The sequence below is a fragment of the Sylvia atricapilla genome, chromosome 1, assembly GCF_009819655.1.
Source record: "Sylvia atricapilla isolate bSylAtr1 chromosome 1, bSylAtr1.pri, whole genome shotgun sequence".
Classification (NCBI taxonomy): Eukaryota; Metazoa; Chordata; class Aves; order Passeriformes; family Sylviidae; genus Sylvia; species Sylvia atricapilla.
The window spans coordinates 111,891,920-111,909,659 of record NC_089140.1 but is presented as its reverse complement, the minus strand read 5'-3'; the positions used below and the strand labels follow the sequence as shown (position 1 = coordinate 111,909,659).

At 36.0% G+C, this 17,740-nt stretch overlaps 1 protein-coding gene across 1 annotated transcript in view; it reads right to left on the bottom strand.

Annotated features, from left to right (window-relative positions):
- SNTG1 (syntrophin gamma 1) overlaps positions 1–17,740 on the bottom strand; it is a 312,845-nt gene that overhangs the window by 141,535 nt on the left and 153,570 nt on the right. Inside the window, exons 2-3 of the mRNA XM_066330927.1 lie at positions 12,440–12,494; positions 2,021–2,155 (exon numbers count right to left, since the gene is read on the bottom strand). Of these exons, the coding sequence (XP_066187024.1) occupies positions 2,021–2,155; positions 12,440–12,466 (162 nt within the window). The 5' untranslated portion in view covers positions 12,467–12,494. The remainder of the gene's footprint in view (positions 1–2,020; positions 2,156–12,439; positions 12,495–17,740) is intronic.

Sequence of the window (17,740 nt, the reverse complement as noted above, 5' to 3'; positions counted from 1 at the left end):
CAACCAAACAAAGTAAAACATAAGAAAAATAAACAAACAAACCAATTAAACCTAATAAATCAGGAATAAAACAGAGGAAAAAAAAGAAAAAGAAAAAAAAAAAAAAAAAGCCTGTGGGGCTTGTGTGATTATAGTATACAATAAAGGCATGGGTTTCCAGATAATTCAAATAACCTATGACAAAAGGAGAGTTAACTGTGAAATGCCAATCATCCTTAGTTGGCTTGAACCTAATGCTAAAAAACCTAGTCTTAATCCCAAAGGAAATTAGGGTAAAGTGCTCAAAAGTCACTACCCAAACAATCGCTACCCTAACACCTCCAGGAAAAAGAAACTCCACATCAACACACTCATATCAATCACTTAATGAGTTATGCACTGAATATGCAAATAACATGGGGGAGTTTAACTGGAGAAGCAAACAAACCATTATTTTCTACAGAGCCTTTGCAAAACTAAGTAGAAGAAAACTAAGAGAAAGCCTTGCTGTGAAAAGGGAAAAAAATTAATATGCATTTCATGAAGACATTTAAATAACAAGTTCAGCAGGATATTACAGATATTAAAGCAGAATAATGAAAGTCGTATTTCTGAGTGATAAAATCTTTTAATAAATAATCTCAGAATGGTATTGGTGGAATAAAGGTGCCACAGTGTATGTTGCTAATTGAACGACTACAGTTTGAGCTTGAACTCATAACATCTTTCTATCCTGGCTGCTGGATGTCCTGACTATTGAGGAAAAGGGGAGTCTGATTGGTGAAAGGAGCATCTATATTCCACATAAAGGATACAGATCTGTATTAGCAAAATGCATTTGTTCAGCATGGAACAGAAGCTAGTGTCAAATTTGTCATGCAAATAAACCCAGCCTCTATGGAGACTGTAGGCAATATGTTCCTCTTGTTTCAGAGAAAAGCTATGAAGAATTCACCTTGAGATACTCATAATCATGAGAAGGATAATTTGATACATTTTTTCATTAATCTTTCACACTCTGCACTGCTAACATTCTACCAATTTATTTTTCATTTGTCATTTGTATCTTTTTATTGTCCTTGTATTTAGAGATGCAAGTGTGTGGCAACAGCAGCAATTAAATAATAAAACCGACATAATAGCATTAACAAAACGTTTGTATAGACTATGCCTCATAAGATTTAACATAAAATTCTACGGTTATTTTATTTAGCTCAAAGGGAGACCAGAATGTTTATGACAGTTTCACATAAATCTTGAAAATGTCTTTACAAAGTATAATTACAGTATCTACAAAAATGTCTGTAGAAATGAATGCTAAATGTTTTCTATTATTTTTGTACCTATCTCCTAGTATTGAATAAAAACTTTGCACTACAATAGCTCAAAACCCTACAATATTATTCTACATATAATTTTATAAATCTTTCAAATAACTGTAGTTTCTCACGCACAAAATTCAAGATGATGCTTAAATAAGGAATCTGACACATCATGTAAAAACAGTAATACATAAACCCCATTATCCCACTGTTCCATCTCTGTTAACAGGATATGCTGTCAAAGCTACAGACCCCCACAGCATCCCTGAAGTCTAGAGCTGGGCTGCCACAGGAAGGACCCCCAGCAACAGAGGATAAAAGCTAACTCCTCTATCAGCAAAGCCCTGCCATAGGTATCTTATCCACTCCACAGACAATTCTCAGATACAAAAGTACATGGAGGTATCTGTACTCTCTGCAAAAAACACTGCTCATAGCATTCCTCCCACATTCAATGGCTCCAACACCCAAGGGTAAGTGAAGAGAAACAGTACTGCAGTCATGCATAGAACTTATCTTATTGCTGCCTCTTAGGTGAGTATTGCTAATATTTAGTCACAAAAAGAAACATTAAAATACACTTAGTGTTAACAGCATTAAACAAAATGCCAATCCATGGGAGCAAATGCACACAGATGTGTGTATACACCCGCATACACATACACACAGCACTTTTTCTTTGTAAAGAACATCTTAAAGAAGAAATAAAAACTACTTACACCAGAATAGAAAGGCTCACCAGACACACAGATCACATCCTGCTCCTGGATCATCAAAATATCTTTGGCTAAGTGCAGTCGCACTTTGAAAGGCTCCTGGTTACCATCCTGCAGCAAACAAACCCCTGTCTTTGTCTTCAAAGGGGGAATAAAGAAAAAAAGTTATTTTCAGTTAGCACTTGGAATTGTTAGAAGTGGTATTTTGAATGAAAATAATTCTTATATAGGTACAGTCACCATAAATCCGTCATCAAATACCCAAAACTATTTTCAATGATCACTGTATTTACTGTATTTGAACTACAAAAGAACAAATGTTACTGTAGTAAATACTAAAGACAGATTTTGCAATAATAAGGTGCTATTTCTTCCATGATGATTTTGTGAAACTCCTCCCAAATTGCTTCAAATCAGCTGTGTCCTTATTTTCTGTCTTTTCATTAAATGATGATACCCCACTTGGACACAAAATGAAAGCTGACCCTCCACATATTACACCTTTTTTCACATAGAAACATGTACAATGACACCTCCAGATGTAAGTACCAACAGCTACATTAACCCACTTGTGGCCTATTTATTCCTTCTCCGTGAATACAACATTGATTTAACTTTTTTATGTTCCTTTTCAAGTGAGGATGATGAACTAAGAATAAGAGAAAATAAATCAAAGACTAGAACTACCGGTAGTAACTTAGTTCTTGCACCATTCCTGTATTTTACATTTATGGCTAAAGATCAGGAATACCGTAGGATTCTTCCATATATAACAAATTATTTTTTGTCAATTAACAATGCCTTTGCAGTAGTACCTACTTGTACTATCTTTTGGGGCATTACACATGAGAGGGTGCACACTGAAAAAGTTGGCACATGTAAGTATCATCAGTATTTAATTTCCCCTGAAGGTTATGTTGAAAACAGCACTCTGTAACACTTCATCAAAGGACAAAATTCCTACTGGTAGAGCATTTTTTTAATATGAGAAATCTGCTCACAAACAATCTAAAAACTTAGCCTCACAAGTAATTTATCAGCATAAGTATTTGCATAGGTATATATATATAAAGAGAGAGATAAATAGATATATAGATAGATATAGATATAGATAGATATAGATGATATAGATATAGATATAGATATAGATATAGATATAGATAGATATACACATCCATAACTCAGAAGAAAATTCATACATAAAAAGTCCTGAAAACCTTTGACTCATCAGTGCCAATAATAAAACCTTCACTTTCTTCACAGAGGTCAGATTTCAATCCACCCACTGGAAAAAGTTGACTTAAGAGGAGATCAAGGAAAGAAAAGTATTTCTCTGAACTTTAAGTGCCAAGGTTGACCTGGCTGAATCCGAGGGCTCTTTCTCAGACAAGAGCTTAAAAGAAGATTTGGAAGATCTCCCCATAATGTGCTCTTACATCCATAGCATGGAGAGAACAAACACAAATATGGAACTGACAGTAGGCCACTGGCAAAAGAGAAGTTTAAATCTCTCTCACAAGGCTTTAAAAGAGGTGGAAAGGTCGAGGACAATCTTTAAATAGCTCTATATAATGTTCTCCACTGACAAACTGTTCTGTCACTTCTGCTCCATACTCAACACTCAAACTTTGGAAATTGTTTTTTCTTGAGCAAATGTATATAACTCAGCCATGATTTTGAAAGTGGCTCTGAGATTGCTTTATTCTTTTTAATCTAGGTAAGAAGATGAAAAAATGAAGAGCTCCATGCATTGAACTCACACTGAAGTCAGTCAAACCTCTGGTCAACAGTCATCCTACACCATTTTTGTAATATTAAGGTGTCATTTTGAAGGGTTTTTTTTAATGAATGAGGTAAGAAGGAAACTGATAAATGTGCACAGACAAAATAAATGGATCACAGAAGGAGTTAGGTTTTCAGTACCACTGAAAAATTCTCTCATACCATACATAAAATGTTACAATATTAAAATAAAAAGTGGCTATGTCCTTGGAACTACTTTACACACTAAGATGCCTTCTCTCTCCTTGGAGTTGTGAAGGAAGCAGTAAGTGACAATGGAAGTTGAAGAATGTGGATTGAAAATAATTATGGTCAAACAAAGGGGCTAACACTGACAAAATGCCTTTCTCCTGCAGCATAGTTTGCAACATGCCTTACCTCCTCCCTGGGTAACTGGCAATAGAATAAATTCTGCCTCTCATACACTGTGTATAGCAACTCTGCCTTACTTGTTTGCACATTTCTGATTTGGTCAATAACCTTATAAAATCTCTAGAGTCTTTCTGCAAAAGCTGAGGGACTACTTTGTAGGAGTTAGAGGCACCTACAGCAGGCACAATTAGACATTAGAATAAAATTAAAATTCAAGTCAGTTTGTAAATGCATATGAGCTGAGCTTATTCAGCCTGAACAAGCAAATCAAGCTTGGGAACAGCAAAATATTTTGGCCCTTGGAAAGATTGATCACACACACTCAGGGACCTTATTTACCTCAGACATTCTAAAATGTAATGAACCACTTTACTGTTGTTGGGTTTTATGAAAGCTAGTCTACAATACAGTTCAAAATTAAATCTTCAATTATACTACCTCACTCCCTCTTCTACCTGACAGCTGCATTAACCACCATGCTAACAAGAAGAATGTAGTTGAGTTTCATTAAGTAACTTCAAAAGAAGACCTTGAGAACAAAGACTGGAATTTAATTGTTTCATTTTTGTCTGTTGAAACCTGTTTTTTGCTGCTTTCACTCAGCCCCTTCAAAGTATTCCACAAACTGAGTAAAATAAAGATATTAGTTCCTGCTCCAGAGCTGGAAATTAGGGAAGACAACCTGTATATACACTTCTGTGTAAACTGCTGCACACATCAACATTTTTTACTCGTGTGGCCCCAGCAAAATTATTCTGATCAGCTGTCCAGCCTAAACCCCTGCCCTCTCATATTTGGAGAGCTTAAATGGTGTACAAGTGTTTGTGTATATGTGTGCATGAGGTGTGGGAGTGCAGAGCAACTGCTGATACTGGCCTTTGCTCCCAACACCAACTTTTAAGAGATGCCACGTGAGGCTGTGCTAAAACTTTTCCCTTCAAGCCTTCCCCATGTCACTGGCAGAGGGTTGAGCCCTACTCCTGTCTTACAGCAGTAAGACACAAACAGCACATCAGCTGAGCTGCTGGGCCATGCAAGGCATCCCCTTGTGCTCCAACATGCGACACACTGCATTGCCTCACAGCAAATACGCAGAGAGAAGCAGAGGCCAGATGATAAGAGTTTGTTAAGCCAATAAACCTTGACTGAGCCCAAATCACCAACATCATCACCTTATTTATAGAGTTGGGCTCCTGTGCTGCGAAGATGGGAAGAAAAGTGAGTGTTTGAAGTTGCACATTTTTATGAAGCAGAGGAGGTGTGTTAAGGAATGCATATGAAAGCATTGTAAAGAGGTGAAAAAGAGTTTCCATATAAGGGAAGAGCCTGTGGCTTCAAGCAAAAGCAATGATGAAGGAAGGTGGTGGTACCTAAGTAACAGATGCAGTGAATGTTGCACCCACATAAGACTGCCTCTGTCATCTCATTCGACACAGTTTTAAGCTGTTAGATAAGAACACTGATGTGGCAAGAACTGCTTACAGTTCCTGAACTAATATAATTACAAGAGGAGTTGAAAACTGATCTCCCTTTGCTTCCTCACACCAGTCTGTGCTGAACTTTGTGCTTCAGGTCACTATCAGAGAACAGTATAGGTGGGCAGAGCCCTTAGGGCAGACTGCTTTTCCAGAGAATATGGTCACACTCTGATCATCATTAGCAATAAGGCAATGAAAAAAGGCCACTTAAAAATTATAATCTAACTTATAGGGTCTATGTAAAAGATTGGGCCTAAAGATTCCTCTGCTAAAAGAAATTAATAAATTCTTACATACCAAAACAAATATTGCACATTTGTTAAATGGCCTTCACAAACACTTAAAAACTGATTTCAGAGAAAATACGCATGAAAACTACAGTTTCTATATTTATACTAGCAGGAAAGTACCTACAAAGCACATACCAAAATAAATACTGCAGGAGAAAGTTACCTGTTGATTTAGCAGTCAATTTCCTGCAGAACTTCCAAAATAAATATTTTTTTTTTTAATTTATCTGGCCTATACAAGTCTGCTGACAGATTTTCTGTTGATTTTTTTTTTTTTTTCATTTTATGTGTTTGGGTTTTTTCCTTGTCATTTATGACAAGGAAAAAAAATCTAAAACCTTTCCTATGTTATGCTCTCAAAGAGAGTTTCTCAGTCTTTCAGGCAGTTTTAAATATTCATAATTAGTTTCAAGACATGGCTATATCTTCTCCTTTATGGTACTTTATCTATGGCTTTGGCCCTACAGTAACAAAACAATTTATTTAGCTTTGCTTCTCATGATTTCATATCAGCAGGAAGAATTCAGCAAATATCCCAGAATAGTTTAGCCCACAAACAAGTGGAAGAAAGAAAGGGGAAAAAAAAAATCTCAGCACATTTTCTATGCAAGGTGACCTGGATTTTTAGTTTCTACTTTGACTGTTATGTCCTAAAATAAAGTAAGCCTCTGCAATTTGGTTTTAAGCCTTGAAATTTATTTCTACTATCAGGAACATGATAGCAGTAAGGAGAATGGGTTACAAAACTGCCTTAAATGTGTACCTAGCTCCTTGAGATTAATATCCACCCTTTTGGATGCTTATTTGAACTGAGGCTGACCTCTGAGTATTTGGAGATGTGCCTGTCACTGCTTCATAATTGTAAGTATAATAATAAAAAGGGAAATTGAATCGGAGGTTTAAGGAGGTAATAGCATTGGATTTAAGGAGGTAATAGCAATGGATTCAAGAAGCAGGAATATGTGTCAGAACCATATTTGGGATGTTTTTTAAACAGTCCAGATACACATTCTGTGGAGGTATCGCTATCTTAAGTGAAAAGCACTTATATTGTCAAAAACTGGAATGCAGCCCAGACACACAGGGATGTGTTCAGCTTGTCATTCAGAGCCCCTTCAATCAGATACCAACATTTTCCAATCCAAGAGAGAGCAAGCCCATTCCTGCATATGAATTGTACACTGCAGTCTGAAAGCACTGCAGAAAAATTCCGAATTTGGACTTGAAGTTATTTTTATTTGATTTGTCAGGCATTTGCCAGGTCATTATTTGTTGTGGTATTCTTTCTAAGTGATTTTATTGAATGAATGAATTCTTATAGAGAAAGTCCTTGTTTCACACATTCTGCAATACGAAATGTAAATTAGACATTTGGAAAAAAATATTTACATAAATATGTATATAAATGAGCCTCTTACTAAGCCAAGGTACTTTTTCAGAGCAAAAATTTTCTTTTTCTGACACTGTAAGCATGCCACTTTGATGTCTGAATTGCCAGTGAGCTTACTTGGGGAGCTCAGCCCAAGAGGTAAAGTAATACAAAATTGAAAGCTATTGGGAGAACACGTATGTTTCTTCAAATTTACTTCTCCTCTTACATGACAGTCAAACAGATATTGTAAATTACCAGCCGTTTTCCATCATGTGATTTAGAGACTAAATCATGAGTTGGAGCTTCATTTAAGAAAAATCCCAGAAACTCACAGTATCAGAAATCCCAGTATTGCTATTTAACAGGATTTATAAACAAAGGAAAAAAGCAGCTTAGTCTGAAATGTGTAAATCAGAAAATGGCATGAAGGTGACTAGAAACAGACCATAAAAGTATATAGCAATATTTAGGGAAGAAATTCAGGAGAAAGTTAGATATGGCTTAAAATTTAAAACATGTTTCATTGCAGGAAAGCCCACTCAACTAGATGAATGTTGAAAAAAGAGGTCAATACACCTTTGAATAACAGAACACATCAAATTATAAAGCTTCTGAAGTCTACAAGAATATTTATAGAATTCATAAAGCAAACAGTTTACCAATTCAAGTTAATCCTTCAAAGAAACAATGGACACTACTGTGAAAACAAATGAATAGAGTGTAAGCAGGAAAATTAATAAGGTATTTACTAACTTAAATAAGTTTGATATTATATTAGGCAGGATGGGAGGGAAGCCAAGCTATTAGAATTAAAGAATGAGATTTCAAAAAATTAGAAAGCTGCTAATACAGCTTATTTATAAAATACATAGAAAATATGAACTTAAAAAAATTGCAGGGGAAAATGTTCTAATGCATTAATCATCCCAGGCCTTCAATTTCAACGGAAGGATACTTTCACTGCAGAGGACAGTATTATGTCAGAGACTGAGGTTATCTTCCAAGAGATAGTTTTCAGAATATAGAATAAGGTCAAGTGAGTACAGGAGAGCGTTTTAAGAACCCAGTGACTCTGTGATTTATGCTCTTGTAAAGTTCAAAAAGCTCGGGATAAAGGGTAAAAGAGGAGCTGGATAGTCTTATGGTTTAGAAATTGTTAAATAGAAGAACCAACAAAATAGATATATTTGCTGATCAGTGAGGGAAAAGAGCATGGAATACTGAATAAATAAATACGAACCAGTGAAAAAATTCCCACAAGTAGCAAGCAGAGAAGCCACACACAAAGGGGTTTTTTTAAATATCACCTCTTCAGACACCAGTTAGTTTCCCTTAAAAAATGTGTATAACTGTGTATGATCTCCCCTTTTTGTAGTACCTTTTACACTGTCTAGCATGGAAATTATTTTCTTGCAGAACAAAACTACTTTATGATACCTTGAAAGGCAGCACAGCCTGAACATGAGATGCTTGGGGGAGAAAATAATCATTAGGAACCAAGAAATCACTTTGAGACTGAAAAAACCCTCTATCTGTCTACATATCTGTGGTTAATCTCTCATAATGACCCTGACTGCTTCAATCAGATCTCCTGTAGGAACTTAGGCACAAAGTGCACATGCAGGTACCTATAAAAAGACAAGAACATTTCAGTGTCCAAATCTCAAACCAAATCTCACTAGTAGACACTAGAAGAAATTAGGGACGCATGAAAGCATCACTACCATGAAAGAACTAAGGTTCCCTCAGAGACCTCCAGTGCACTAGAGCAGCAGTTAATTAAAATGAAAAGTGGTTTAAGGAAAAAAAATTGAGAATGTCATGGACACAATGAAAAACATGCTGTAGCTGCAGTGCATCTATGTGGAAAATTTTGGTTTTGTGCTAATTGAAACTCAGCTCAAACCATTTACTGCCATTACTAAGGATGGAAGTGCCAACAAGAATCTGAGCTGCATTCACCAGTTTGGGAGAGCAATCTCAGTTCTTCTGCAGCGTAGTGGCTGCAGCACCAGGATATGCGGATGAAAGGAAACAAAAAGGGGAAGAGGAGTATCAAGTAGTCAAGATGCTTCACAGCAGCTTTTATTGCTGTTATCAAAAATTGCATAGTAACTATTCTGGCATAGAAGACTACAGATATTTTTCCCACATAGGCCTTATGATTAAGAATTTGACACAATAGGGGATGGAGGGGATAGAAGCCTGAAAGTTTTAAATGCACTGACTAGAGAACCAATTCAACAAAAATACCTGGAGCAAAGACTACAGCTACTTTACCTTTTGTGTCAATAGTTGAAATAAATAAAATACCAGCAAAAATGCTTTTGGGTTATAAATGAAGTGCCACAAAGTAGTGCCAAAGATGGGCCAATATGAAATAGAAGCATAAGCTATTTAAGGCTGTAGTGCCTCAATGGTCTTTTCCTCAGCTGCTACCATCATTTTTGTAAGAAGGTCAAGTGCCAGGTGAAGTTTTGGTGACAAATCTGGCAAATTCTAAGGTATGAAGAAAATTTTATTAAAAAGGTACATATTGTCACTTGAAATACCGGACAAAATGGATGATTACACCTTATAATGACCTCAAGTGAAACATTTCATTAACTAAATCTCATCCATCCAAGTATTAATTAATTAAAGTCCAAATAACACCCTGCCCATTTCCATCGGCTGATTTAAAGTCCATTTCCACAAACTCAAATGACCACAGGACCAGGATAGCAGGTGGGAACCCAAATTAGTGACTCAGAAAGAGACACTCAGTCTTGGTTCCCTGCCAGGGCAGTCCTAGAACAGCTTCAGCTCCAGTGTCCAAGTGTGAAACCCATAACACTAAGTAAATGCCATAGCACTTCTTGTAGTGAGCAGAGGCCAGTGCCTGGGAGCATGGGACACACAATGGAATGCAGTTCTGGATTGCACTAGGCCTGTAAAAATATATATGGATGCATGTAGTGTATAAGTGTGCTCTGCCTCCATATGCCTCCTGGGGATACATCTTCACCCTCATGACTCTTCTGGACACAGGCATACTGAGCTGCAGCAGCCTCCCCTCTCCTGGGCTTTCAGATCTAGTTCACTCTATTTTCTCTCAAACAAAAATCAAAGCAGATAATGCATTACAATGATAGTGCTAAGGTTTTAGTTAAAAATTACACTATGTGCATGCATAAGGTTGCTGATTCTTTATTTAGACAAAGGCATTTGATGAAAGTTGGTTGAAAATCTGTATTTTATTATCTTTTTTTTGGGAAGAAAGAAGTAGACCATAGTCTCAGAAGTGACACCACTGATTCTGTGGCACAAACCCCATTTTACACAAAACATATAGACTGGGGTTGCATTCACCTCATTTAATTTTTATTAAATGCTAGTTAAAGGATCTTTGCAGTCTTCAAATTATGGAGCTTTTTGGGATGGGTGGAATCATCCCCTTTTCCTCTTGTCTACCATGGTAGGTCTGCAAGTCAGCTGATTTTAAAAAAAGCTAAATTTGAAATCAATGCCCCCCCTTAGAAACTAGATACAGAATGAAACAGATCTGTCAGTGTGCTTTCACTGTAAAGGCTAAGATAGGACTCATATGCCAAGTCATATTTCTGTGGCTGCTCTTGTCATTATGTCTGCTGGTCTGCTGAACATAGAGTGAAATTAATTATCACTAAATAGCCAATACAGTTTAAAGAATAACAATATAAAAAACTATAGAAATAATACTTATCTTCCTCTTTACCTGAATAAGTGCTTTCAAAAAAGAAATAATAATAATAAAATCAAAACCAAAATGCCCTAATAACATGCTTTAACTCTTGGTCAGCCATGAAGCACTTATGAAGTGGCCCTACATGATCATTGCATGATCATTTCCTTCCACCTGAAAATATTCTATTTGAAAAGCCAAACCTCAAGATTATTAAGAACAATTTCTTCCATACAAATAATCTGGGATATAGTGCTATAGAATTTACACCATGCATGCATTTTCTGAGGTAGAGTCTGAATGTATACCCTCCTGGAAAAATATCTCAGTATTCTTTCCCAAAGGCAAGGTTCATTTTAATATTACTTTTTGACCCTACTATTCCTTTCAGAATGCTGTCATGATTTATTGTTCTGTAGTCTGCTTATTTTCTCTTCTACCCTAATTTATTATATCTGATTCTTAAGTCACAACTGGTTTTAGATTAAGTTAGTTCTTGATTTTAGTGCAATCCCTTCACTTTTATTTTTTCATGGAATCATGGTCACACTTAAAGTTCTAGCCAGTTTTCTTGTTTGCAGTTCTACCTTCCTAAATGCTGTTTGCGGTTTTCAGTGTAGAGGTAAATGTCATGATTTTTATCTATAATAATACACTAAAATAATTATATAATTTGACGTAAATGGTTCTCACTGTGTCTCAGTTGATGAAGTTTTTAAAATCACATTAAAAAAATTGTTCATAGACAATCACTGAGTAAATAAAAAGCCCTTGCTAACGTCTACAAATACGTTTTATTTGCTTTCTTTAAGGCAAATTAACACAGAAACACAGAAAACACTTCCTCCATCTGTAATGGAGGGAGACTGAAGTACTTTCCATTGACATTATTAAAGTAATTCCAGGCAAAAGTTACTCTCTTACCTCACTAAAACTGAATGAGATTGCTTTTAATTTTGGTCATGTTCACAGCTTCCCTTCACCCCACCCACCTTTCTCCCATACTTTTACATTTCCCCCTTGATTCTGCTGAACAGCACCAGGCAGATTCTTGACTCCATTGACATTTTTTTTCATGTACAGGCTTTCAGACATAAACAATTCAAGGAGAGCAAAGTTCACACAAAACATAGCTGCCTGCACCTACATTGTGCCTAAAGAGGTAAATGGGAACAGAGGTGAGGTCTAGAGATGAATTCACTTGCGCAAATTCTTTCATCTTCTACTACAAAGCCCATCTGCCACCATGAACTGATCAGCTGAAAAACTTATATTTGACTATAAAACTCCTAAAACTTCAGGGGAAGAAATAAAAAGGGGGGGAATATATAAAAATATATTAAGAAACATATATGTGTATATAAAGGATTAAAATTTCATTGATTTTCATTCTAGTATTGTTTGAAAAAAAAAATCTGATCCTACCTCTTCACAGGCAGTCCTGAAATCCATGTGCTATGACACAGCAAGTGATATTTGTCTAAAATGGAGAGAAAGATTTCATTAGAATGAAAAAGATACAGAAAAATATAAAAGTTATCTGTCTGAGATGAGCAATGGCACTTCTCTTTGCTAGGTCCAGTTATAGTCATTGCTTAAAAGGAGAAATGATCAAAGTTGCAACAGGATTAGGAAGATGTTAGAAGTTGTTCCTGTTCTTGCAAACTACACAACCTGGTTTCACTGAATATAATCAAAGGAATGTTTGTGTTCCCACCATGTCCTCCCTTTCACAGGACATTGAAATATACTTTTCTTACTGCAAATGTAAATTTCTTTCTTTTTGAGTTCTCCAATTTTTGTTTCATAAGTAAGAGTACACTCAAAAGTAACAAAAAAAGAGACAATTAAGTGTTGCTCTTCAGAACACGCCCTCTCTTAAATATTTTTTCTTTTCTCCCCTAATTAAAAACCATCACTCACCACTACCTTTTGTCTCACATTTTATTAATGTACCTAATCTCTCCACAGAAGCTGCTGTCATTTAACAGTGTGCTTACTTTGCAGAAATATTTATGAGTTGAAAAACAAATGTTAGAAAAGTCAGAAATATGTGTGAGTGCTGGCAAAATGTCACACCAAATCCTCTGATTATTACTTTGCCTGGCCTTTACTTAAAGTGTATTCATCGCCATGTACACTTATGCATTCATTTATTTATGTAATAAAGCCACTGGAACAGGATGCTAGCACAGGCTACCCAACAGTGTCCTGCCGCTGGGTCTGCAATAGAAACACTCAAGCTTCAGTCAGTAACATTTTCAGGAAACACAAAATAGCTCTGGGCAAAACAGCAGTTTCATTCAATGGCTGGAAAAAAACAATCTTGTAACAAAATTCTCTTCATCAAGTATTTTATTACTATTTTGTATTAATTATGTGCTTGCCATTATTTGTATGGGTATAGTACTCAAAGTTCCAACAGAAAGTTTGCACCATTAGCCTACATTTAAAATAACATTTAAAATTCCTCACATAGTACAAAAATCTGAGCCCTCATACTTACAATTAAACCTCTTAATAATAATAAAATCTTTTCATTAAGTCTCTTGATTTATTTTGCTGACCTGAAGGCAGTTTTGTTGAACAGTACACATATGAGGTTAATGTTCTCTATTTATTGAGCTCTGCCTGGTTCACAGCCTGTGCTCTAGACTAATTTCTAGCAGAGATAGCCTAGGTTGGCTAGGTTACAACTCAGAAATTTAAAAAGGACCCATCATCATTCCGTCCTTATCAGCTTTACACAAGCACCAAGATCCAATAACGAACTGTATCTATAATTCAAAGATTCTCATAAAATCAAGGTCACTATTACTGTTTCAAAGATTTTCTCTCTGGTGGGTCAGTCGTGTTACAAAGAATATTTCCTTGTGATCTTTATGAACTCTTTTTCAGCTGAGTAAACTGAAGTCAAAAAGAGACTTTACTCACCTTAGCCAAATATTCTAAGGACTTCTTAGCTTTCTGGAGCTATAAGAGCATGCATCTTTGAAAGATAAACTGAAGTAACGCACAGTGCTCTCCTTTCTTGGGCCCTGGTTACAGCAGGTCAGTAATTCCTACTGCAGTCAAAAGTTTATTCTCTTGTGCTCTGGCTTATATTGATAAAAGTTCTCCAAAGTTTGAGTTCGGACAACTTTGGTTCCAGAGTCAAAGACAATTCCACTTTCATTCTCTTTTTTTCATTTGCTCAGTTCCACTTTCACTCTACTCTTTGATCTAAACCTTATCTAACCCTGTTAATTTTCATAACTCAGTATGACTCTGGTTTTATTCTTGGTTTTCAGGTATAATACATTTATTTACTTGTTTCAGAAATATTTTTATTATCATAGAGAAAAAAATAATTGTTACTAATAAAAATATTGTCTAAAATGTAAGGCTGGAGCTACATAATTCTCAACACAAAATAAAATTCCTTGCAGAGAGTTTATGTGTTTCTCAGGCAGGCACCATCTCAGTTACTAATCTTTGCAATACAGCTGCCACTGCTTCTGCTCTCCTCTATTTCCTACTGATTCTCATCTGCAGCTGCACAGAGAATGTAAGCCCATTATCAATGTTCTTTTTCTGATTATCAGCAATTTTAAAACACTTGATATTTTACAAACAGCACAGAGAAGATTTGATTACAAAGTGCAGTACCTCATAAATCATCTCAGAAATGTCATTGTTTCCAGCATTTATACCCCAAACAAACACTCTAGATAATTAAATTACAGGAATACATATCATGCATCATGCAGAAATGTAATATTTTATGCTGGTAAAAGCCCCAATGATTACTAATTGTCTCTTCCTGTAATACATGAAAAAAAGGCAGAAAATATAAACCTAAGTAATCACAAAAATAAAACATTTGTAAAATGCTAACCTGTGAAACCCAATGCTTACAGATATCCCAGTGCTTACAGATTACAGACAAGCTTCTGGCTAATCTCTGCAACCCCATCTCCAAATCACAGCCACTTTCACCTGAGCAACTTTACAGCTCTCATAGGAGCTTCCTTCAGCCTGAACTTTTTTTTTTCTTTTTTTTTGCCCCTCCCCACCATTAGGTTGCTCTGGGACAAACTGTGCTTCAGAATGTGAGAAAGGAGCTGCCTGTGGCTTTGAATTGAGGAGGTGCAGAGGAAACAGCTCCAGGACAGAACCTGGTTTGCAGGCACAGAGGGAGGCATGAACAGCATGTATCACTCAGAGAAAAACAAAGCTCCAAAAGCAGTTTGCCTTTCTCTAAAGGGGCTGGGAAGCACTGCAATCAAAGATACGTAAACAAGCAAGCTTTGAAAAGTTACCTGGCATGCTTTCAACTTGACTTGAAATCTGCATCTCCTCCAAAACTGAGTTACCAGACCTATTTAGCTCACCTCTGCTGATGTATGTAAAAGGAATAGTGTGTGACAGACAGGCTGGGAAGAGACTTTGACACCCCCTTGGCAGAAAAAGCAGTTATTCAACACTGAAGAAACATTTACCAAGAAGTATTTTTATGGCATTTGTGTTCTAAAGGGAAATCAAGTGCTAAAACATACCAGCAAAGATGAAGACTATGGCAGCCCTCAGAGACAAAGCTTCATTTAGGGTAATGCACTGAGCACTCGAGCTATGCTCTGATCTTATAATAAATCAGGTCATATTCCAGTAGTATAATAGATATAATTTCACAAAGTACTTCCATGACTGAATACTTCAGTATACGATAATTAAATAAGATAGCAAACAAAAAGATTTCTTGTGTGAACAACATCAAGAAGAGACACTCTGTGAAGTGTAGAAGTACCACAGGCCAAATGAAGTACTGCTGGTGGTGGGAAACACTTCATTCTCAAGGCTACTGGTGCAAAGCAGGAATACAATCCTGTATGCACAAATAACAAGTGCATGGAGAAATTATGCATTATCAAATACAGTTTCATTTAGCATATGATATCACTGCATATCACTTGTATATATTCTACTTGAAGAGAAAAAACATTAAATTCTGACTGTCTGAGAAATGTCTGAACTGCTAATGGGGAAAGAGATTAAAATCATATTTCAAAGGCACAAGCCACAGATCAGCAACTACTTATGATAATAGTTGTCAACTAATGTTTGTCTTTTGAAGTCCTGCCTCCATTCTTGCCAAAATATTTTGGGCTCTACATTGTAAAAATGTCTGAAGAAAATCATATCTGTTGTTTTCGTGTTAGTAAAATTAAAATATTAACATAAAAAACTTAAAAAATTATGTTAGGAAATTAAACATACATACATCTGTAACTCTGCATTTTTTTTGCAGTAATTAAAACTAAACACCAAACTTTCTCTCTTATAAATAGGGAAAGTAGATTTAGAAACTGTCCTTACATATAGCATAGTAGTCCCTTGTGCTTTACAGGAAATAAAAATATTTCTGGAAAAAGATAAACATTACTTCAAATCCCAATTCCATGAACGCATGTTCATTCCATCCAGCTTGCCACAAGGTGTTTGGTACTGGAAGAGTGGTCAGAGGCATGCAGACACCACAGTAAATCAAAGGAGCAGTTGAGTAACTGCAGGTTAATAAACCCTCATTCAGGTATTGCTTTCCAGCACACTTGAATTATATTTTGTTTGACCACTGAGTAACTTATGTTCAGTTAACATAATGATTTTTAGTAATTTACATATTGGACTCATTTGCTGAAAAATTTCTCAGCGAGTTGGCAACAGATTCAAGCACTTTCTCATACCTCCTCACAAAGTTCAATACATAAAGGGGCTCTGTATATCCATTGCACAGAATTACAGCTTTTATAAATTAATGAAAGAAGAAGGATGCCCATGAAGATGGAGGACTCTAAGTTGTATGTACCAATCTACCTGATAGTGCAAGGACTGAGATGAACTTTGGAATCAACAAACCTGTGCTGTTCTTTGGCAGGAAGGAAAATAATTACCTGACAAAGCTTTTTAACAAAAGTGTCCAGCTCTTAGCAAAGCCCATGCTTCAAAAGAATTGAAGTTGGCAATTAGTAGCTAACATGGTTTTTAACGTTTTGTTCATTTTACCTTGGTTAAAACAAGTATGGTATTTATCCGCCAGTCATAATTTATTATTTTAGTGGCAAGCCTATTTAATACACAAGCCAAATTAATGATTCACTCTATAAACAACAGTTTTTCCATAGCCAGTGATCCAGAAGGCAGTATTAACTGAATGAATGCATCTTGGGCTTCTGCTTTTTATTCAGTGCTGTTTGCACTAACAATTATCTAGTGCCCCCCAGAATGAGCACCCACAAAATGACCTAACGAGTTACCCAGTCTGTTCTGGCTTGGCCAAAGAAAACTACTGCAAATGGCAAAATAAGAAAAAGAAGGAAACAAACAAACAAACAAACAAACAAAACAAACAAACAAAAACAAACAAACCAAAAAAACCAAACAGAACAACACAACACACAATCTTTCAGAAAGAAAAGCAGCATTAGAGGAGAATAATCAATCTGAAAACAGTGATATTAAATGGCAATGGGTTGTCACTGCATGTCTTTATGTGAAGAACACTACGGCAAACTGGAGCATGAAAGTGTGGCTCTGGGTAAAAGACTGGAATGCTGTTAAATAAAAAAAGAAATCTTTTGTCTGGTTTCTCACTTTTCCAATGATACCCTTTGGTGATCCAGTAGATGCGATGTGTCTAAATATAATTATGTACGTGATTTCAAAGAGGATAGTGCACATGTCAGAGCC